General features: G+C 33.3%; 1 protein-coding gene across 2 annotated transcripts in view; it reads left to right on the forward strand.

Annotated features, from left to right (window-relative positions):
* VWDE (von Willebrand factor D and EGF domains) overlaps nt 1-25,105 on the forward strand; it is a 67,926-nt gene that overhangs the window by 17,858 nt on the left and 24,963 nt on the right. The window contains exons 4-16 of one of the 2 annotated variants that reach the window (XM_069462075.1): nt 1,162-1,227; nt 5,969-6,216; nt 6,782-6,871; nt 8,928-9,072; nt 12,095-12,312; nt 12,558-12,631; nt 14,185-14,455; nt 18,113-18,321; nt 18,465-19,435; nt 21,512-21,648; nt 22,944-23,099; nt 23,238-23,342; nt 24,901-25,015. In XM_069462075.1, coding sequence (XP_069318176.1) covers nt 1,162-1,227; nt 5,969-6,216; nt 6,782-6,871; nt 8,928-9,072; nt 12,095-12,312; nt 12,558-12,631; nt 14,185-14,455; nt 18,113-18,321; nt 18,465-19,435; nt 21,512-21,648; nt 22,944-23,099; nt 23,238-23,342; nt 24,901-25,015 — 2,805 coding nt within the window. The remainder of the gene's footprint in view (nt 1-1,161; nt 1,228-5,968; nt 6,217-6,781; nt 6,872-8,927; nt 9,073-12,094; nt 12,313-12,557; nt 12,632-14,184; nt 14,456-18,112; nt 18,322-18,464; nt 19,436-21,511; nt 21,649-22,943; nt 23,100-23,237; nt 23,343-24,900; nt 25,016-25,105) is intronic. The other variant, XM_069462076.1, reaches the window with a different exon arrangement.

Raw genomic sequence — 25,105 nt, forward strand, 5'->3', positions numbered from 1 at the left:
CTATTATATAAATTTCTGGAGATTATAATGTGTTTCATTTTTATTTTTTAAATAGACTTTATTTTTAGAACAGTTTTAGTTTCACAGCAAAATTGAGCAGAAGGTACAGAGATTTCCCATATGTCCCCTAACCCCACACATGCATACTCCGCCTATTATCAACATTCCCCACCATAATGGTACATTTGTTACAACTGCTGAATCTGCACTGACACATCATTATCACTCATAGTCCATAGTTTACATCAGGGTATGCTCTTGGTGTTGTACATTCTATGGATTTGGAAAAATTTCTAATAGCATGTGTTCACCATTACAGTAGCATACAGAGTAGTTTCACTGCCCTACAAATCCTCTGCATTCAGCCTATTCATCACTCCACTCCTCCCAAGCCCTGGAAACCAAGGATCTTTTCGCTGTCTCCATAGTTTTGCCTTTTCCTGAATTTCATATAGCTGGAATCATTTAGTATGTAGCCTCTTCAGATTGGCTTCTTTCACTTAATAATATTCATTGAAGTTTCCTCCTTCTCTTTTCATGGCTTGATAGCTCATTTCTTTTTAGCACTGAATGATATTTCACGTTGTCTGGATGTACCATGGTTTATTTATCCATTCACCTACAGAAGGACACCTTGATTGCTTCCAAATTTTGGCAATTGTGATAAAGCTGTTATAAACAACATTCAGGTTTTTTTTTGTGGAAATAAGTTTTCAACTCCTTTGGGTAAATACTAAGGAGCATGATTTCTGTATTATATCATAAGAGTATGTTTAGTTTTATGAAGAACTACCAAAATGTCTTCCAAAATGGCTATACCATTTTGCATTCCCACCAGCAATGAATGAAAGCTCCTGTTGCTCCATATTCTTGCCAGTGTTTGATAATATCAGTGTGTTTTATTATTTAGTATTGTAGATTCAAATCTAGAAAACAAGATATGAAAGCTAAGAGTATTTTGAAATATAATCCCTTATCATCTCTATCTGATCTCATTATTAAAAGGAAAAAAGTGTATTATGAAAAGAAATAAAGAGGACAGCTAAGAAAAGTCTTATTTTGTATTAAAACATACTTCTCCAAGTAATTGTCATCTTTGATATATGTAGATTTATAACTTGATGTCCAGTTGAATAAATATACAATCCTTACCTTTTGCAGCTATTCCTGATGTAAAATTACACCCATGTGGCCCAGATGAAATTGAAATGGGAGGGGACTGTGTCCGTAAGTATATTTTGTTTTTTAATCATGTATTTATAAACTAGCAATTTCAACAGGTATTTATGTTCTGTGGCTTTAGATGTTGAATTATGCTAATATTTGACATGGCCACAGTCTGGTAGTTATCAAAAATAAAAATAAATTTATTGTGCCTTTAGGAAATAGTCCTAGAGTTGGCAGAGGTATGGAGAGTTGGGAAAATATGTGTGTATATTGATTGAATCTTTCATGGGAAAATTTGGCAGTTCATCTCGGCATTCTTAGAAATCCACATATATTTGCACCTAGCAATTCTGCTTTCAAAAATCTATCTTGGAGAACTATTTTGGGAAGTATGCAAGAACAATATTTATAACATGATTTTTCTAATAATGTGAAAAAAGAAAAAAACTTCAAATATCCAATAACTTCTAATTGATTCAATACTTATGTAAATAATGGCAAAATATTTTGCAAATAGCTTTATAATGTAGAAGTACATTCATTGACATTAGTAGATATTCATGATATATAGAAGCTAAGAAATCAGATTGTACAATATAATCTCATTTTTATAGGAATCATTGCATTTGGGCCAAATAAATCTTGATAGATAAACATCAATAATGTTAAGGTGGTCAAAATTTTTCTCTTCCTTTCAATTTATATTTTTTTTGTTTAATGTCTTAAGTTTATTTCACATATTAAGAAATCCCCCTACTGTAATATTCCTTAAAATAGATCAATTGAAATAGATAGTCTAACTGATAAAATGTATGTCATCTACCTACAGGACTGACAGAAATTAAAATTATTTATTGAAATGTCGGCCTTTTCATGGGGTCTGTTAGCCAAATCTGATATTCTAAAATGAAAGAGAGACTGTTGACATATAATTAATATAATTGATTAGAGTGTTTCATATGGTGAAATAGCTATAATGACATAAAATAAATCAGGATAGGTCATATTATGTTCAGATACCAGGTCTAAAAGTTAATATACTTTGTCTTTTAAAAAGACTTTTATAATGATCCTTAAAATAAATTACTCTGGGTTGATTTCCTACATGCATAAACCAGAGAACGTAGAGGAAATGGACAAGTTCCTGAAAACACACTACCTCCCAAGACTCAATCAGCAAGAAATAGAACTCCTGAACAGACCAGTAATTAACAGTCAGATTGAATTAGTAATAAAAAACTTGCCAACAACAACAACAAAAGCCCTGGACCAAATAGATTCATAGCCAAATTCTATCAGACCTGCCAAGAAGACTTTGCTTCCGTATTACAGAAATTACTCCATAATATTAAGAAGGAGGGAATTTTCCCCAACTCATTCTATGAAGCCAGTATCACCTTGATACCAAAGCCAGGAAAGGATACAACAACAAGAAAAAAAAAAAATTACAGACCAATATCCCTTATAAACAGAGATGTAAAATCCTCAATAAAATACTAACAAACCTAATTCAACAGCACATCAAAAAAAAAAAATAACCCACAAGGACCAAGTGGGCATCATCCCACGGATGCAAGCAGGGTCCAACATACATAAATCAATAAATGTAATTCACCACATAAACAAAAGCAAAAACAAAGACCATATGTTCCTCTTAATAGATGCAGAAAAAGCATTTGACAAAATTCAGCACGCTTTCATTTTAAAAAGCTCAACAAACAAGGCATAGAATGAATATATCTTAGAATTATAAAAGCCATGTATGACAAACCCACAGCCAGCATCATACTGAATGGGGAAAAGTTGAAAGCATTCCCCCTAAGAACTGGAACAAAAGAAAGATGCCCATTGTCACCATTTCTATTCAAAATAGTGCTAAAAGTCCTAGCCAGAGCAGTCCCTCAAGAGAAGCATATTAAGGGTATCCAAATCAGAAAAGAGGAGATTGAACTCTCACTCTTTGCTGATGATATAATCTTGTGTCGAGAAAACACCAAATATTCCATCAAGAGTCTCCCGGACTTGACAAATAAATTTAGCAAAGCCTGAGAATATAAAATCAATGTACATAAATCAGTAGCATTTCTATATACTAATAACAGTCAAGCTGATGGTCAAATCAAAGACTCAATACCATTCACAATAGCTACAAAGAAAATAAAATACCTAGGAATATACTTAACAGAGGAGGTAAAAGATCTCTACAAAGAGGTCTATGAAACTCTGAGGAAAGAAATCACAGAGGTTGCAAACAAATTGAAAAACATATCATGCTTATGGATAAACAGAATCCACATTGTTAAAATGTCCATACTACCCAAAGTGATTTACAAATTCAATGCAATCTCCATCATTACCAAAGTCATACTTCACAGATCTAGAAAAAATAATTTTATGCTTCGTTTGGAACCAGAAAAGAGCCCAAATAGCCAAAGCAATCTTAAGCAAAAAGAAAAAATCTGGAGGCATCACATTACCAGACCTCAAACCATACTACTACAAGGCTATAGTAACCAAAAGAGCATGGTATTGGTGCAAAAATAGAGGCATAGAGCAATGGAACATAACAGAGAACCAAGATATAAAATCATCTACCTACAACCAACTGATCTTTGACAAAGTAGACAACAACATACACTGGGGAAAAGAAGCCTTATTCAATAAATGGTGCTAGGAAAATTAGATAGCCACATGCAGAATAGTGAAACAGGAACTCTACCTCTCATCACTCACAAAAATTAATTCAAGATGGATAACAAACGTAGAGCTAAGACATAAAACCATAAGAATTCTAGAGGAAAATGTAGGAAAAACTCTCCTAGATATCAGCCTTGGCAAAGAATTTATGACTAAGACCCCAATGGCAATCATGCCAACAACAGAAATAAATAGATGGGATATGATTAAACTAAAAAGCTCTGCGCGCAGCTAAGGAAACAATCAACAGAGAAAATAGACAACTTACAGAATGGGAGAAAATATTCACAAGCTACACATCCAATAAAGGGCTAATAATCAGAATTTATAAAGAACTCAAGCAAATCAGCAAGAAAAAAACAACTCTGTTAAAAAGTGGGCAAAAGACATGAACAGAAACTTCTCAAAAGAAGAAAGACAAATGACCAGTAAACATATGAAAAAAAATGCTCAATGTCACTAATCATCAGGGAAATGAGAAAACCACAATGAGATATCACCTTACCCCAGTCAAAATGGCTTTTATTAAAAAATCCAAATCAATAGTTGCTGGCGTGGATGCAGAGAGAAAGGAATGCTTATACACAATTGGTGGAACTACAAATTAGTACAACCTCTATGGAAAACAGTGTGGAGATTCCTTAAAGAACTAAAAGTAGACCCACCATTTGATTCAGTAATTCCACTATTGAGTATTTACCCAAAAGAAAGGAAGACTTCTTATCAAAAAATCACCTGCACTCAAATGGTTATTGCAGCACAATTTACAATTGCAAAGATGTAGAATCAACCCAAGTGCTCATCCATTCATGAGTGATTAATAACATGTGGCATATGTCTACCATGGAATACTACTCAGCCATAAAAAAGATGAATTAATACCTTTCACAACAATCCGGATGGAACTGTAGGCCATTCTCCTAAGTGAAGTATCTCAAGAATGGAAAAACAAACACCATATGTACTCACTATTAAATTGGAACTAACTGATGAACACACATTTGCACAGAGGGAAGTAAAACTCAGTGTAAATCAGACAGGAGGGAAGGGGAAGAGAGGAGGGGAAACAAACCTACTAATGGGTACTATGAACACTATTTGGGTGACGGGCATCCATATAGCCATGACTCAAGCATTACAAAAGTGATACATGTAACCTAATCCATTTGTACCTCCTTAATATTTTGAAATAAAAAATTAAAAAAAAATAAATAAAACATGACATCTGAAAGTACATTTTCCCCACAGAAGAGATCCTAAGTTAAGGTCTCAGAATTTTTCAAAATCTATTAATACATGACAGGGCTGAAAGATTAGTTTTGTGATTGTCAAAAAATTATCATGTATATAATAGAAAAAATGTTTCTAAATTTTAGAAAATTTAAAAACTTATTTTTAAAAATTTTCACTCAAATATTTTTCTCTTTTCTAAAACAGAACAAAACAATGCAAAAACTTATTTAGAAACCTTTCAGATCCCCAGATTTAATTTTGCAAATTACCAGAGTCAAAAACTTTAAAATCTTCCTATGAGTTCCTAGAGGCAACTTCAAATTTATTTAATCTCAGAAAATGAAAAGTATAAGACTGCTGTTTAACACTTGATATATTTCACTAAGACAGTATAGTGACCTCTGCAATGAATACTTCCTTCAACCGAGAATAATGATTAGCTGAGTTATAAGATAAAATTATAAGAGTAAATTAGAAAGTCATTTCCTTTTACAATTCTATTTTGCTTAATAACAAGAAATTATAATGTACTAAATCTTAATTTTATTTGTTCCATCTTTTAGAAAAGATAATTGCTTAAAAATGTAAATTACTTTTATTTTCAAGAGCTGGACTTTTCAAAGGCAGATATTCAACATGCCTTGATATAAGCTTGATGAGCTGATAAGTTGCTTGGCTATCAATTATGTGATTATGTGTCTCAGTGTGAATGTGCAACTTTTTTTTTGCTTGAAATAATCATTTTTCTAAATTTATTTTAATTTTTCTTAGGATAAATGCTGGTGTTGTATAGTCTTTGAATGCTTTTTCCATAAGCCAGTCTCCATTCTTTAAGAGTCCCAGTAACAAATTGTGCATTTTTTCCCACCAGGTCAGCTTTCTGCCTCCTTGCCACCTCCACCTCCAGGAAGGCCAGAGGTTAAGGTGGAATTGATTGAGTCCAGACTGTTCTGTAGGTGTGCTTTCGATGTATCCCCTACAAACAACTCAGTGGGATTTCTCATAGCTTGGTCTAGGCTTTCTTCTCAAGAAACCAAAGAGGAGCTGAAACAAGAGACCACAGTTCAGCCATTCTCTCTTTTAGAACTTGATGGCATAAATCTCAGACTTGGAGATAGGGTATGTTCAAAAACATTTGGATTTTCTTTTGTTTTCATGAATGTATTGATTTTCAAACATAATTTTTTTATTATATCCTAAAAGTAGATTTTGTCCCCAGGATATAAAATACTAATGTTTTTCTTATCTTTTCCTTGGCACTTGTGCTAATTCTAATGATACCTGGATGAGTTAGTAATCTTAGTGGCTATCTATGCATGCCTCATTTTAGCAATTTGCTGATTATTATTGATGAATTTTTATAAATACATGTTTCTTTCAGGTTTTAAAGTGATATATTTTATCCTATAAAAAAATAGTTTAATTTTTTTAATGATGATAATTTTATCCTCCTTTAGATCCATCTTGAATACAAAGTCTGCTACACTTTATGTTGAGGTTTGAATAACTTATATTTTATAATGATGGAATTTTTCTCAAATTTCAAGCAAACTTTAAGTTATTTAGTTCTTTTATTATCTCATGCATTATTCAAATTTAAAATTAAGAATTTAAAGATAATAATTTACACATATTTTCTCCAAAATTTTATTGCTGAATAATTATTTGATAACTGTATTCATAGATATTCTGTAGTGCTTCCGTCTTTTTCTTGGAGAAACGGCATATACAAAGTTTAGCCATCGAAAGCCAAGAATTTTTTGCAGGCATTAAGGTAAGTGACAGTGGGGTTGGTTCAGAAAGATAATTCTTCTGAAATTGTGTTTCTCATCACAGGCCTCATCACAGACTAACTCAGAATGTTGAGACCCAGGGGTTTCTATTTTTGAAGAATAATCCCAATAATTCTAATGCATTACAAAGTTTGAGGATCCCTGTTAATGAACTGAGGCTGGGATATACTTGCATTTCTTTTTTAAAATAAAGCAAAAGCTCTATTTCCATAATTTATTCTATCATGTTACTAACAGTTAACATGTCAATATTTAGTTAGCCTGCATTTTGAAAGGCAGGTACCAGGCAAAGTAGTAGAGCCTCTGACTGGAGTAGAAGTGATCTAGAACTCTGAGGGATTTTTTAAAATTATTTTTTAATTTCAAAATATTAAGGAGGAACAAATAAAAAATATTAAGGGGGAACAAATGTTTTTGTTACATGGATAGCTTTTACAATGCTTTAAGTCAGGGCTATAGTTGTACCCATCACCTGAATATTGTTCCTTGTACTCGTTAGCTAGGCTTTTCCCCCCGCCTTCCCCTCTTTTCCCTTCTTGATTTTCAATGATTTTTACTTCTTTCTGTGCCCATCAATTAGTCCCAAATTATTAGAGAGTACATGTGGTGTTTGTTTTTCCATTCTTGAGATATTTCACTTAGGATAATGGTCTCCAATTCCATCCAAATTGCTGCAAAGACATTAAGTCGTTCCTTTTTATAGCTAAGTAGTACTCCGTGGTATACACATACCAGAGCTCTGAGTTTTACGGACTGCAAAGACTGAGCTAACTAAACAAGGCAATATTTAATAAGGTTGTTTCTGGTAGCACCTGGATGCAAAAATCGATGAGCTATTCCAGAAGATGAGCAAAGGTGACAGGAAACTCAGAAGTGGTAGAAGGGGAGGGGGAAATATCAATAGGTACAGGCAGGCCAGCACTGTGCACTGGAGAAGTCTCACCCATAGGACTGGAGTTTGACCTGGACTCATTCCTAGTTCAAGGACAAGATGGGATCATTGATAGATTGTGAGAATAGGACACAGGACCAGGATAAACCCTGTTCCTTAATAAAGTCCATGTATATACCATAGTGAACAAGGATGGAAGTAAGAAGAGTGGACCATGTGGTAAGAATAGCACGACCGCAGTGTCAGGAGAAGCAGAGGTCAAGGCATGGGAACACAGGAATGTTTAACTTTGCATTGGTGAGCACTCAGCAGACAACGTCAAGGGCCAATGTTTAGCCCCCAGGTACTGTTTCTGAGTAGGCTAAAAGGTAGAATATTTAGTGCTTAGAAACATCTGTTTTGAGAGGTAACCAAGTCTTGAAGCTGCGTAAAAATATCTCTGCCTCAAAAAAGGATTGGCCTTGCAATAGGGCCAGTCCCAGGTTGCAGCAGTGCTCAGAAGCTGAGATTTCATATAACAACAATAATTTGATTAATGTATTAAAAATACTTACATTTCTAATTGGAATGGTGAATATTAATCCCTAAGAATAACCTGACTCTTAGAAGAAAATAGGAATCATTCTTTCTTCTCCATTCTCCAGTGCCTACTGCAGAACCAGAATCACTAAGGCAGCATGTGTTGGGGAACCAGATTAATTCTAAACTCAGCAGTGCAGCAGCTCCATGTACTCCTCTTTGTGTGCTGCTTATATTTTTATGGGTTTGTTTTTAATTAGTCTCATTTAGTTAAAAAAAATTCCAGTGCTTATAGCTGTGCATTGTGGTGCGTGCCTGTAGTCCTAGCTACTCGGGAGGCTGAGGTGGGAGGATCCCTTGAGCCGAGGAGTTTGAGGCTTCAGTGAACTATAATCAGGCCACTGCATTCCAGCTTGGGCAACAGAGCGAGAACCCATCTCTATAATAAAATTAAAAAAATAGATAAAATAAAATAAGGTAAAATAAAATATAAAAAATTCCAGTGCTTAAGTTATTACTAGCTCATTTAGAAAAAGATGAGCTGTTGAGAAAATGCTTATTCAAAATTATACCTTAGAAATAAATTCTATTTTAACATAACTTCTCTACGTATTTTTTTATACCAGCTACAACCTGAATTGAGCACTATATCAGAAGATGGGAAAGAATACCAGTTAAGGATAGAGAGCACAGTTCCTATTGTTTGTTCTGAATTTAGTGAGCTTGATCAAGAATGCAAAATTTCATTAAAGCTGAAAACTATTGATCAAGGTAATATACTAAATTCATTTCATTTTATTGTTAGATTTCAAACAATAATTAATGCTTTTTTTCCCCCTCTAGAAAAAGTCACTGGAGTGTACTCATATAATAAATTATGCTGCATGTTTACATCAAATTATAGATCAATCGTATTAATAATACTGGGCCAAATTCATGATTGCCAAAGCAATTCACATTTATTCTTCCTGGGCTGAAAGCATAAATAAAAAATAATAATAGTGAACAATCTCCTCTTCATTATTATCTTTCTCTTACCCCTCTTTCTCCTCCTATTTTTCTCAATCTCCCACTTGTTTTTTCCTTTGCTTTGCTTTCAGAGATTAAGGGACAAACTGCTCTTTAAGAGACTGAGATTGAGATTGGGTTGATTGAGTTCTTTTTTACCCCTAAGCCCCTGATATAGAGATCAAAGCAAATAAGAGATACAGAAATGAAAATATAACCTTTAAGAGAGTTTACAATTCTGTGCATATACCATATATCTTTTCACTATAAAACATGACATTTTGTTTAGTAAACATAACAAGCACAGTATATCTACATCTTCACGTTTTTATTATACCTAATTAAATCAGAGAAACAAGAGGAAAAAAAGCAAGGAGAGACAGAGGCTCATAGGAATCATGCACCCAAGAAAAGAGTTGGGTAAGGAGCTAGAAAGAGGAATTAAGAGAAGTCATCAGAAGATACTCGACAGTAAATAGGTTTAGATAATACTCAGCTACTCAGATTCAGGAGCACTATGAGCAACATTATATTTTGAATTAAAGCCAAGAAATGTGAAATATGAAGTGACACTCTCTCAGTCTATTTCACACAATTGTATTTCAAGCTACCTCTGAAAATCTTATTATGCAAATATTCATATACTATAGGTTATAGGGAAAATAGGAAGAGGATGATGTCATTGATACTTTTCAAAATGGTGTTAGGTAAAAATTTCCTTCAGTTACAAGTATAGTTTAAAATGTGTTTGCATGTTTTCAGATCTTTCAACAAGGCAAGCATTGATACAATAATACAAAAATAGTCTAAATATATGCCTACATTTTAGAAGTTTGCATGTTCTTATTCTCTGTCAATTAAAAATTATTTGTTTTTTTCTGGAGGAAAATTGGGATTTCATAGTGTATATTCCTCATCTTGTCTTCTTTAAGTATATTTCCATTAAGTCTCTACTTTCGTGGGGAACAAGTTGGTGTCTCTTAGTGTATTTTTACACATACTATGTTTCTTATTCACAGACTTAAAGAGAACAACTTTTGTACCTCATACCATAGACTCAGGAAAATGATGTCATGGGCTATAACTAAGCCAAACATCTAAGCCAGAAATATTCCATACTCACCTTAGGAAGCTGGTTAAGAGTTTGGATGTTACTTTTGATTTGTATAGGAAAAGTATATGTTTCTAGAAAAAATGCATAAAAAACTTTTTTCAATAATTTTAAATCTAGTGCAGTATAACTACATCTGACCGATAGAATTTTATACCTAAAAAATGTGTGTAAGAGAAAAGAACATAGAAAATTTTTAATGACATCTTTCTTTCTCCTTGATTCTGGGAAGGACTTTGAAATCACTAATTGGATATGACGGCATACTTCCTTTGTGGCTAGTGTTGAGGGAACCTGTTCTTTTTGTTTAGTTATACAAATTCCTAGACTTCCTTTCTCCTCCTCTGTTACCATTCCATTTCCAAATTATTTTTCTTAGTCTTTATTCTATAGGTGAGGACCATCTCAAGTTTCTGAATGTATTGGGACATTTGGGTGGTGAAAGGAAATAGTTTATTACTGGTGTGAGATCATCTTCATCTGTTTTTATTTTTCTATTTTTTAAAGCCATTGCTATTATTCAGCAATGGATAGAACATGAATACATGCCATAAGAAATATTACAGAATTATCTGGGCCCAAGGCACAATTCTTAGGCAGAAAGAAAGGAAATTATGTTTCTTAGTGCTAGAATTAGATATTTACACACACATATATAACAAAAACAAGGATAAATTTTATTCGTTGCTTTTGAATGTTATCCAGATGTATATGGATTTATAACTTTACTGAAAATAGTAATATGTATGTATATATGTATATATTGAAGTTAATTATTTGTAAAAACCAGATAGATTTAATAGTTCTGGCCGGGCGCAGTGGCTCACGCCTGTAATCCTAGCACTCTGGGAGGCCGAGGCGGGCGGATTGTTTGAGCTCAGGAGTTCGAGACCAGCCTGAGCAAGAACGAGACTCCGTCTCTACTAAAAATATAAAGGAATTATATGGACAGCTAAAATATATATAGAAAAATTAGCCGGGTATGGTGGCGCATGCCTGTAGTCCCAGCTACTCAGGAGGCTGAGGCAGGAGAATCGCTTGAGCCCAGGAGTTTGAGGTTGCTGTGAGCTAGGCTAACGCCATGGCACTCTAGCCTGGGCAAAAGAGCGAGACTCTGTCTCAAAAAAAAAAATAAAATAAAATAAAAAAATATAATCTGGTCTAATTCAGTCAAAAATTGCAACCATATAAATATGTATGTATATGTACATATATATATACATATATATTTTTTTTTTTGAGACAGAGTCTTCCTCTGTTGCCCAGGCTAGAGTGCAGTGTTATGATCATAGTTCACTGCAACTTCATATTCCTGTACTCAAGTGATCCTCCTACCTCAACCTCCCGAGTAGCTGGGACTGTAGACATATGCCACTGTGCCTGGCTAACTTTTTTACTTTTTGTAGACATGAAGTCTCTCTATATTGCCCATGCTGGTCTCGAACTCCTGGCCTCAAGCGATCCTCCCACCTCGTCTTCCCAAAGTGCTGGGATTACAGGCATAAGCCACCATGCCCTGCCACAACCATATATTTTAAGAAAGAAAATAATTTAAGAATAATTTTTCAATTCAGTGTTCTACATTAATCAAGTCATTAATACTTTGATTAGTGTATTCCTTTAGGAAAATTTTCAACCTTTTCTTTCTTTTTTTTTTTTTTTTAATAAAAACAGGTAAAGTACACCAAGGCTTAAATTTGGCACTGTCTTCCTGTCATGTGGACCTTCATCAGACATCATCCTGTGTGAATGGAACCTGCAGCCACGCTTTGGTGCACTACACAGCTGTAGCAGATTTTTCTCGAGATGGAGACAGAGTTACAAACATTGTAGTGCAACCTATAGTCAATGAGGATTTCCTGTGGAACAGCTACATTCCAGACAGCATCCAGGTTGACGAGTTACAAAAAACATCTTTATAATTTAAGCTTTAAAAAATGTGTATATTTTATCACTATATCCTGTAAACTTTTCATTTAAAAATTATTTGATAAATTATTTTAGCTTTTAAAAGATTCAATTTTCAATAACTATGATAACAATAATTTAAAAATTATTGAGATTGCTAACCAATTTATTATCTATCACTAAATAACAATTAATGGTCATATTTACCAAAAATATCTTTGCTTTTAAGATCAGAGTAAAGGATGTCCCAACTGCTTACTGCTATTCATTTACTGACCCACATATAATTACATTTGATGGCAGGTAATTTCCTGAAAGTTTTTTCTTTTAGTAGTTTTTGGTTTTTCTTGGTTTTGTTGCTTTATTTTAAATAGTGTATTGTTTTATAATTTCTTTGTCCTAGTCACTGAAAAATTAGAAAGTAAGGCATGTATAGTCATTAATGGCTTGGTTCAAGATACTAGTTTGTTTCTGTAGAATTTTTTTGACTCAAAATCTAGTCCCTAGTAAAAAAATATGGACTAGTTGTAAGGCTGAACTTGTAAAAATGAAGATTATTACAAAGGCAGACAATCATTTTTGCTGGACCATTTATTTATTTTTAATAATGATTAAATTATTTGCTCTAGAGATATTTACTGAGTTGCATTTCTATAAGATAATAAAAAAAAACTTTAAGGTTTAAGCAAAATGATTAAACTAACACATTAGAATTAATTTTAAAGTGAATGACTCCTAATATTTGACAAGAATACTCAGGGGAAAAACTATTATAACCATCATGAATATCTGGATGTTTGCCTCTGGAATTTAAAGTATAATGGGAAAAATGACCAAAAAGTAATCTAAGCTATCTTATTAGTATCTGCCTAGAAAGATTTAAACTCAGTTATACTGTTTTGGGGGATTAATGATTCTAAGACGTCTTTAAGGAAAATGATGAGAATACCTCATTTTTTACTCAAAATTTTCCTCATGGTTCAAAGTAGTTGATTTTTTTAAATAAAAAATTGTAATGTGATTAGTGTCAGTAAAATCATTCAATATAAATGAATAGATATAGAACCTATTCAAAAAAAGTTATGCTCCATCTGTTTGAGCAGATATTCAAAATTTGGAGGAACTGATCCCACATGCAAGAATCCTTTATGGTCATAGCTAAAGGCTTGGAAGTTTTGGTAGAAAAACCTCAAGAAAGCATAGTAATGAATTAATACAACAATTCAAAGATTAATTGTGCAACAACTAGGTGACAAGCCAAGTTCTAAGTACTGGGGATATGGCAGTGAACAAAATAGGTGACTTTTGAATAGGTGGAAAGAGATATAAACACACATAATAAGTAACATATATGTTGTGTCTGAAGAAGATACACATTGTGAAGAAAACTAAATCAGAGGTGGAAAGAGAGGGCTGAAAGTAGCGGTTGCAATTTATATTAAAATAGCATGGTTATGGAAAGCCTTTAAGTGAGGATGACGTTTGGACAAGTACTTGAAGAAGGTGAGGGAGATAGCCATGTGCATACACATATGGGGAGAAGACCACTCAGCAAGCCTGCCCTGCTCAAGGAGAGCCACTTGACTGACTAGAGGGGTGAAAGGGGAGAAAGAAGTAGTGGGAGAGTTGAGGTGTTTATCACTACTTTGTTTCATTTAATGCATACAAATGAATGTTCACGATACATAAAGGTATTGGAAATCTAGATTTCTCATTCTAATATCTATATCTATATATGCAGATATACATATAGAGAGAATGCCTATAAATAACTTCAATACGTATTTTTGATTTAAAACATACTAGTGTGATATTTTACACTAATTCTTAATGCAATTGGCTTTTGTGATCGATAGGGAATATGATAATTTCAAGACTGGAACGTTTGTGCTTTATAAGAGTATGTCACGTGATTTTGAAGTCCATGTACGTCAGTGGGACTGTGGAAGCCTTCAACATCCTATGTCATGTAACTGCGGGTTTGTTGCCCAAGAAGAAGGTGACGTAGTTACTTTTGATATGTGCAGTGGTCGGCTTCACGAATCACAACCATATTTATTTGTAAAGAGCCAACATGTAACCAGCAATATCAAGATAAGTGAATCTTACTTAGGAAGAAAAGTCACAGTATGTATAATTCTTTAACATTGAAAGTATTTTTCCTTTTTCTCATTTTGGATAAACTTCTATTCATCTCTATTAAATTGGGAGCTATCATTTTTCAAAGTTTGTTGAAGAAAATATCATTTAGATTAAACTATGATCTTACAATGAATACAATTTTGTTTTCCTACCACATACAAATAGACACAACATAGTTTCAACTGTCCAATCTAAACTGCCTTATTCAAAATTTCTCAATGACAACTTTGTGGATTATTTATTAAAAATATTTTTGACAGTGTCTAATAAATGGTGTATTAGACAAAGATGATGACAGACATAATTAAGAATAAATATTCAGGAATAGCTAACCAACTTTTGAAATGAATACAGTATGGTACTACCTCAGGAATGGGCTTGTAGACAAGTTGAAAAAAATATAAAACAGACCTAAAATTATATATCCATTAATATTTTGTAATAGTATTTACTATCTATGAGATAACTATATCTATCAAAAATTGGGAAAATATTTGCTAAATCTAAAACATGCAGTCAATATAGAAATCACTCATATATCACTAATGCATAATCAGCACATCAATTAAAATAAGCAAATAATATAAAAAGGCATTTCACAAAAGAAATCAAACTGATAAATATGTCCAAAAGTACAAATAACCAACAAAAATACAAAAACTTTAACTTCATTGGTAATCAAATAAGTAAGTCAATACAGATCAAACATCTCTCATACAATATTAGCAAGAGTGTAGATAGAAGTAGTTACAGTCTTTCCAGAGGTCATGTATGTTATATATAACCTGCACCTATGTATGTTATATTAGCAAGAAATTTAACTTCTGGAAATTTATTGTAATAAATTATTAAAGATGTGTATAGCCCCAATCATGTTTATTATATCTCTCCTTAAAAGAAGGAAAGTTACAACTGGTGATCAATAAAAGGGTTTAACCAAAACTTTAAATATAATGATGTCACATAAGAGAACACTTTGTAGTCATGGAAATGATGAAGTAGATGTGTATTTAGTGACAGGCAGAGATATGCATGAAATACAAAAGAGGTTTTCAAAGCATTTGCACCAAGATCTTAATATCAGCTACTTCTAGTTGATTTGAATGTAAGATATATTTGCTTTTAAAATAATTTTCTACACTAGGCAGAAACTTAGTGAAAATATGAGGAAAGATTTGAAAGAGAAGTAGAAAAATGATTAAGTAGTTCCATGAGTTTTTACAGTGATCATTTTTAAAAATTGGGGTATTTAGAGGAAATCCATGATTTCCACTTAAGGAAATATAGTTCCACATATTTAATTGCAAAATATATTTCTGCCTTCCACCTTTTTGACAATTGACTATGAAAAACAGTTCTTGATCATCTCATATAATACATTGAGAAATCATTCCTCTTGTAATAAATAATACTTTTTCAAAATGTTACTTATAAACGTTAAGGGAGAAAACTCTTAAGTAAACAAAGAGCCACATATACAAAATACGCCTTTCAGTAAGATGGTAAATTTTATGTTATATGGTTTTTACAGTAAAGCACATACACGCTCACCCCCCTTTTGGGTTTTTTAGGATTTTTTTCCTAGACTGTTAGAAATGAGAAGCCTCACTGAAACTCTATTTTGAAGAATTTCAACTTGTCACTCAATCTTTTGTGTGATTAGTGTATGTGGTTTCCCATTTTTTGTTTTAAGTATTCTTTGGTTCTTCTCGGTCTATTTTATTGTGCTAAAAAGTAACAAAGCATTCGTTTTTGCCAGATAAGCCTCGAGTATTATTATGTTTGTCTAAGAAACATTCTCTGTGTATGTTTAAATTAACATAATTATTTCTCAAAAGCTGGAGAAAAGTGTTTCAGCACCGTGAGGATTATTTGATTTCTATGCACTGAGAGCAGCTGAGTTGATTTGTGCCATGTACAAATTCTTAACTGTAAATAAAACTTGGGGAGGGGGTTGTAAAAAATACGTCAATAGGAATGCAGTAAGATGGCTGCAACAAGACAGGGTAGGGGCACATGTATAATAATGAATAAAATATGTACTGCTAGAATTAGAGTCTGATAAACTTTTTTTGCCCTGAAGACAATCATCTCATTGAAAAGAAAATTCCAGGGGGGACAATATGCCGGATGACCAGGACCAAGCACAGAGACAAACCAGATGCAGTGCTTTCGCAGAAAACATGCTGTCCTTTGGTTATCAGTGTAACTGGCCTTGCTTTTTATCCTATGTTAAATGACGGAACTTCAGTTTTTACCTGTTAAAAATAAAGACAACCTCTTTTTAAAAAAAAAAAAAAATAATAATTTTCTGTAATGAACACATACCATTTTTGTAAAAATAAAAAAAGCTATTTTTAAATTTTAAAAAAATAAAAGGGGAAAAAGAACTAGAAGAACAAACACAGTGGTGTATCTTCAGTGATTTTTAGAAAAGATAGCTTCTCCACATATATAGTACATCCAAGTGGCTGATCTGAGAGAGGTGATATTCCTGTGATGGAGACAGATGGTGCATCACCTCTATTCTACTTTTAGTTATTTGAGAAATCTCCATACTGTTTTCCATAGAGGTTGTACTAATTTACATTCCCACCAACAGTGTGTAGTATTCCCTTTTCTCCACATCCTCACCAACATCTGATATTTTTTGTCTTTTTAGTAATAGCCATTCTGACTGGGGCAAGATATCTCATTGTGGTTTTGATTTTCAATTTTCTGATGATTAGTGATTTTGAGCAATTTTTGATATGCCTGCTGGCCATTGGTATGTCCTCTTGTGAAAAATGTCTGTGCTCACTTTTTAATGGGATTATTTGTGGGTTTTTTTTTGTTGTTGTTGAGTTGTTTGAATTCCTTATAAATTCTGGATATCAGTTTCCTTCAAATGCATAGTTTGCAAATATTTTCTCCCATTCTGCAAGTTCTCTGTTCACTCTTGATTTAGTTTGCTGGGCAGATGCTTTTTAGTTTAATTAAGTCTCATTTGTCTATTTGTGTTTTTGTTACCTATGCTTTTGAGGTCTTAGTCATGAATTCTTCGCCTAGATCAATGTCCAGAAGAGTTTTCCCTAGGTTTTCTTCTAGTATTTTTATAGTTTCAGGTCTTACATTTAAGTCTTTAATCCATCTTGAGTTGATTTTTGTATATGGTAAGTAAGAGATAGGAGTCCAGTTTCATTCCTCTGCATATGGCTATTCAATTTTCCCAGCACCATTTAATGAAAAGGATGTCTTTTGCCCCATGTATGTTCTTGTTGACTTTGTCAAAGATCAGTTGTCTGTAAATATGTGACTTTATTTCTCAGTTCTCTATTCTAGTCCATTGTTCTATGTGTCTATTTTTATAACAGTACCGGGCTATTCAGTTTATTTTAAATTATTTAAATAAAGAGATTTCAAACAACATACCTCAATAAAAAATCAGTATGGTAATCAAATTTCAAGTCAGCAAAATATAAAGCCCCATTTTTTTTGGATAGAACATTAAAAGGAAATTTGTAGTTTAAAAAAATCAGTATTTTATTCTCTTTTTATGTTGAAGGAATATTTCCTATTTTTTAAATTATAGTTTTTTCTTTATCTAAATTGAATATTACTTCAATATCTTTTATTCCTGTATTGGTTATTTCTGTATTTCAGATTTGGTTTTCTTCTGGAGCATTCATTCGTGCTGATCTTAGTGAATGGGGCATGAGTTTAACAATCAGAGCCCCTAGTTCAGATTACAGAAACACTCTGGGACTTTGTGGTACCTTTGATGAAAATCCAGAAAATGATTTCCATGATAAAAATGGGATCAAAATTGATCAAAATTTTAATAATTGTGTGGCTTTTATTAATGAATGGAGGTAAGAAACGATTTTTCACTTGTAATTGTATTAATATTAGACTTAAAATGGATGGTGACTCAACACTCTGCTTTTTTGCAACACATGACTAAGAAAAATGTTCATGCACAAATTACTATTCTTTTCTGTTTCCCATTGGGGAGGATTCTACCGGGAAAGAGCATGTTTGACACACTGCCAATTTCTCTGACATCGCCTGGAAAACTATCCTATTGTGGCTGCTCATCAGACACTGCTTTATGGTATCCACCTTCGAATCATCTGGATAGTGTTTTTCAATCAGAAAGTGCTTCAGGTTGCAAAGACCTCGGACATGTCAGATTCTCTTCTTTGATACCAGAACTAGATGTCACCTCTGAATATGTTAATTCAGATACTCTCATCAGAGGGATAAACAAACACACATCTGGCGAAGAAAATAATTTGAATTTACTTTCACAAGAACAGAAGAAGCATGTAAACCTAACCAAACCAGACTTCAATTTACAAAAACATGCTGGGAATAAAAAACAAGATGCACCTAAATACTTGGACAGTGAGAAACATATGCAGGATCAAGGTAGCCACAGCCGAGAAATGAGGTGGAATCAGCAAAACAGAGGGAAACGGCAAAACTTTAATGACTTTGTTTCTTTGTTTGCTTTCCAAAGTCTCAGCCAAACTGACTTAGAAGAGGTTACTTATTTTTTCCCCGAGGACCATGCTGAAGATGTCAACCAAGAGTTTGTCCCTTCGTGGCCAACACCCTCCGGCCTCACTGAACGTAGCACCTTGGCACTCTGTCAGCAGACTCTAGCCAACTCCAGCATAGGAAGGCTCTGTCTTGCTTTTCTTGGCAAGAGACTAGACAGTGTTATAGATATGTGTGTGAAGGATGTTCTGTTAAAAGATGATCTTAGCTGGGCAGAAGCAGGTGTGGCCCTTTTAGAAAATGAGTGTGAAAAAAGAATTTTGGAAGAGGGGAAACATAACACAGAAGAATACGGCAAGTCAATTGAAGACATTCTGTTAGTATTAAAATGCCCCAGTCTGTGCAGTGGCAACGGGCAGTGTATGGAATGGGGCTGTGCATGTTTCCCAGGCTTTAGTTCCTACGATTGCAGTGATGTATATGGTAAGTGACCACCCTCAAACTTTAATATTGCATATGGTATTTGATTATGAAAATGTCTTTGTTCTTTTTTTACCTTCAGTATCTTAAGAGGACTCATTCAGATTATATAGAGGAAAACCCCAAGTTATATTAATTAACACATTAATAATTTTCTAACTGCATCTCATGTCACATTCTTAGGAGTAAAAGCTGAAGTATGTATAACAACCTATAAGGCACAGTGTGATGTGGTGCACAGTATCTCTCTAAACTCATCCCCCGCTGCTGTCACCCCGTCTATCCACTCCAGGCTCTTTGGTCTCTGTGCTGTTCCTCGAAAATGCCAGGTGTACCTTGACCTCAGGGCCTTTGCACACAACTGGTTTCTCTACCTGTAGAGAATAATTATTTACTTAGAACTCAAATTTAACATTTTTAAAACACTATGTTTATATTATTTTGCTAATTACACTAATTTGCTTACAACTCTTTCCCTCTAACCCATCTATGTGATACAAACTATTTTGTCTCAATATGTTAGAGAAAGAAATTCTAAAAAGTTGGTTTGGTTCCTTTAACCTGTAAACCAGTAACTCCTGGTTTCTCTCCCACCATTACCATCCTGCCCTTTTCCATATACAGCATTTTCCATTTTAGTCAATGAAAATTTCATTCCTCTAATTGCTCATTTAAAAACTTCTAGTCAATTTTGACTGTCCTTTCCTCTCATGCCTCAAATTTAATCCATTAGCAGCAAATCCAGCTCCAGCTTCAAAGCATTTCATCTCTTTCTCTGCTACAACCTTAGTCCAAGCCACCGTTCTCTCTCACCTGGATTATCATAGATTCCCTCAAAGCTTATTTTCTGTGCAGCAGCTAAAGTGACCCCACTGCAATGTAAGTCAGATCATGTTCCTCTACTTAAAACCCTTGAATGGCCTCCATCTCTTCCAGAGTAAAATTCCACAATCCCTCCCATGGCTGGGAGGTAATCTAAGGCTCCTCTCTCACTTAATTCACCGACCATCTTCCCTGCCCCCAGCTCACTGCGCTTCAGACACACTGGCTACTTTGCTGTTCCACAAAGGACCCAGGCTTGTTCCTACCTCAGGACCTTTGCACTTACCATTCCTTCTCAATGGAGCAATCTTACACCATTTATCTTTATGACTGACTTTCTTCACTTCTGTCTTCAAATGTCATATTATCAGAAAATCCTCCCATGATTATTCAAAATAGTTTTTCTCACACAATCACATAGTCATTATTTCCTTTAATATAGTTAATATACTTTTCCTCCACATTCCTGAAAACACTTACGTAATACATAATATTTATTTTTTCATTTGTGTATTTTTTATCCTCCCATGCTAGAGTGTAAGTTACATGAAGGCAAGGACTTTGTTCATTACTTCATATTCAGTACCTAGAATAACACCAGATACATAGAAACTGCTAAATAAACATTTGCTGAATGCATGAAAGTATGAACTGAACTAACATGTTTTTTAAAATTTTTCATAAAGATATTTAGGATTCTGAGTACACATGACATGATTTTGTACCCTATTGCTAGTAAAGTTATTAATATATTTACTTAGATTTTGCCATTATTTAGGCAAAGAACTTAATTCCTTTTATACACTGCATATATCCAAATTGACAACCAGATCTTGCTGATATAGATAATGAAATTTTGAAATGATAATACATTGCATTACAAACTACACTATTTTATTACAGAAGTATTTTTCTTATAACCCATCTATATGGCACAAACCAAATGTCAAAACCAAAATGTATTGTAGTAGTAATTTCTTAATACTTGTCCTTAGTTGATATCAAATGTTAAAACATTAATGAAACCTATGCATTTAGGCATCTGTAATGATATTTGTATTGGTTTGATGATAGATACTTCTTAAAATACCAGATTACTTTTAAAATTTAATGGTTTAATGTAGTAAATAATATTTGGGGTATACTTTGAAATATTACTAATATTTTACATATGCTTTTAGTTTGGGCCTTGAAAGCAATTAGTTTTTTTTCTGAAATTAAAGAAAGTATGTCCTATTTGTTATACTTTTTCCAAAGGCAAAGCTCCTGAAATCACAGAGCTTGAGAATGCTGGATTCTGTGATGTTCAAAAATATAATTGTATGATGGTGAGAGTGTTTGGTAAAGGCTTCAAAGAATCACCTTCAATTAAATGTGAAGTTACTCAACTGAAGGTATGTTAATTATAGCATTGGGAAGCAATAGAGTTTATGAGATATTCAGGTTAATATTATCTTGGATTCGTTCTATCAATTAGCAACATAATCCCAGAGGATGTTATATCCACAGAGAACTGAACAGGAGAATGATTCAGTTGCATAACCTTAAACCTTCCCTATCTGTTAACTTTGTTAAAGTATTTTATATAATTTTTATTGAGGATTACTATTTTCGGTCATTAATAAAAAACTAAGAAAATACAAGCTTGATACGTGTGTAAGCTTTTGTATTTCTTGAAATAAAAAAACTTGAACTCCGTCGGAACTTGAACACCGTGAAGACTCAGTATGTGCACATTTGTATGTGTGTGTAGCTGTTTGTATCAGTTAGGCTTTACTTTCTTCATGGGCTTCATTTTTGCATTTCATTATATACAGTTGACCCTTGAACAATACAGGTTTTACCTGCATGAATCTGCTTATATGTGGATTTTTTATCCACATATAAGTGAAAAATACAGTATTCATGGGATGAGAAACCACATATATGGAGGGCTGACTTTTTGTATACCGGGTTGACTGCAAGACTTCAGTAGGCACAGATTTTGGTATAGACAGGGGTCCTGGAACCAATTCCCATGTAAACCAAGACGATTTCACTGACTTTCTTCAAGTGGTGAAAAAATAGCCATCAGCAGCTCCATGTTTTATGTCTTACAACTTGAGCCACTAGAGGCAGACTGGCCCCAAATCCTCTTTGGTATAAAGAGGAAGTATATGAGTAATTGAAGCATTGGCCCGGCTTAGGTCTACCTCTAGACCAGTCAAGTATAGACAGGGAGGCTGGTCATATAAGAACATGAGAGGCGCTGCAGGAACCATGTAGATAAAGGGCAGAATGGATGGTTTCAAGTAGATGTAGAAGGTGGGAGCTTTTGCAGGAGAAATGAGGGAGTTTCCTGGCAACAATCCGCTGTCTGTCAACTATAATACATGGACAAGTATATTTCCTTTTGCTACAAAGGTAATTAAATTGTGATCTGTTATATATGGCCAATACTGGTAAATTCTTTGATTTGAACCTCCAAGAAATGCATGATTCATTGGAAGCAGTTTACATCAAATTAAGATGTATACATCTTTTATTATTCTGAATAAAACTCACTCTTAATGTGGCTTTTGTTTTCTCATTATAGATTCCATTATACTAGGTGTGTATTGTAAAATTTATATTTTTATTATATGTAATTCACTAGCAAAATATTTCCATAATTTAACAGAGGTTAATTGCTTTCTCATTATGCCTTCAGTATAACAGCAGTAAATGGGTGCTTGGAGAACCCCTCTACACACAGACTGTTTTTCAAAATAGAAGAACTGTTGATTGTCAGCTGCCCACTGATGTTCAGCAGTTTGATACTGTGGATCTGATGGGTGAGGAACCAATTGGGAAGTGGCAATTAAAGGTAAAGAACTAAAATGATATCTCCATATTTATATAAAAAAGTACATGCTTATATCTGAAATTTCATAATGAATTTATGAGGCTACATTTAGAGCAAATTATCTTATGATAATAGAACTACATCTTACAATCTCTACAGGTATCTAATGATGGTTATAAGTTCAGTAATCCAAAAATAATGATCATATATAATGGTGCTTGTCAAGTTTGTGGTCTCAATGAAAATGACTCATGTACTATAAAGGTATGCATCATTTCACTTATTGTCTTATTTACATCATAGTTATTTTCATTTTCAATGTTGTTGACATATTAATTATAGTTTTTCACCTTAATATCAGAAAGACTAGTAAAGAAAGGCTTCCTCAAGTTTATATAAGGTAATTGACATTGTTACTCTATGATTCTTGTTGAAATGGCAAGAAAGAGCTTTCCACCTTTAACTTTTCATAGTGTCAGATTGTTTATTCCTAAAATAGCAAAAGAAGGGGTTCAGACTGAATTGCACACTCCTTCACTCCTACACACATTATTTTTTCAGTAGTAATGATTTTCCAATAAGAGATCTCTTTGTAATTGCTTAGTCCTTTTTGTGGCAAATGACATGCATTTGGGTAGAATTTGTACAATGTGTAAGGCTAGCACTTTTACAGGGAGTTTTTTTCTGGCAGCTAAATTCATTGGACCATGCAATTACCTGCCACTTGGATTACAGAACAACAGCAGAGCCTGAGCTGAGTCCTCAGAGCCACACCCTTTTCTTAATCTATGTCCAGTCTACTGGGTTTATTGACTGGGATTTCTCAAGTATGAATTGCAAATTTAACAGACACCGTGGATCTAATATCACTTGACTTTTCAAAACTGAAGAGCATACAAATAATATTACATATGAAAATTGAAAAGTATTTTTTCTAAATTTTAAGTCTTTTTTCTTGAGATTATCCATAAGATCATGGTAACAATAAGTTTTTGAAGGAGGTAGGGAAAAATAATAAGTCTTTGTTTTTGAGAAGTTGTTTGATTTTTATTTTTTCCAAAATATTTCATTTCCACGTATCCATATGTACTTTTAAAATGTTGCTTTCAAGGTTGTTTTATCCTTTAAGGGCTATTTTGTTCTAATTTTTGTGCAATGTTCTAAGTGTTATCAAAAGAGATTTTGTAAAATAAGTAAAGTTTTTATATCCTGAATGAAGTTTGGTCTTCTTCCCAAGTTAAAAGTGACTGCTATATGTAATGTTCTTTCTGTGGGTTTCAGCATCTCTTTAAACTCTTTTGTGTAATAATATACATTATCAAGTGTGGGTAATATGCCATGGTTCTGGTCTAGTTTTCCTGTGTTTTCAGGGCATAGTGGACTGCTAAGGAAAGGAAGGATAAGTATAAACTAATATTATTTTATAAAATGTGCAAGGAAAAAGTCAATTTCATTTCTTTATAAATAAAGTACTACTAGCATAAGTTCAACAGTGAAAAAGTAAAAAAGAAATGTTTTCTTCCATGTATTTATAAGCTATAAGGTATAATTTTGTGCAGAGATACAACTTATATGTATTTACCTAGTCCTTCCAAATTAATCAGTTCCATAAGCATTTACACATGCAGGTAATAATTTGTTTTCTAATATGGATTTATGATTATGAGGTATAAAATATTTAATCAAAATAGATTCATAATATGGTTTCATTGGAATCATCAATACATATGCTGCTATCCTTCTATGTACAATTTGTTCTTTCTATACACTAACTATAGCTGTACCTTTCTTGATATTTTTATTTTTAAAAAACTTCTATTAGGAAGATGTTTGCATTATTGATGGACTCTGCTACAGTGAAGGGGATAAAAATTCAACCAGCCCCTGTTTGATTTGTAGACCCAAAATTTCAAAATTTACTTGGTCATTTTTAGAAAGTAAGTTATTCTTTATTAATCCAAATATTTCCTGTATTAGATATTTTTAAAGCTGTTTTAAGCCACAAGTTACATAAACATGTTTAAGAC

This window comes from Eulemur rufifrons, chromosome 29 (genome assembly GCF_041146395.1).
Source record: "Eulemur rufifrons isolate Redbay chromosome 29, OSU_ERuf_1, whole genome shotgun sequence".
NCBI lineage: Eukaryota > Metazoa > Chordata > Mammalia > Primates > Lemuridae > Eulemur > Eulemur rufifrons.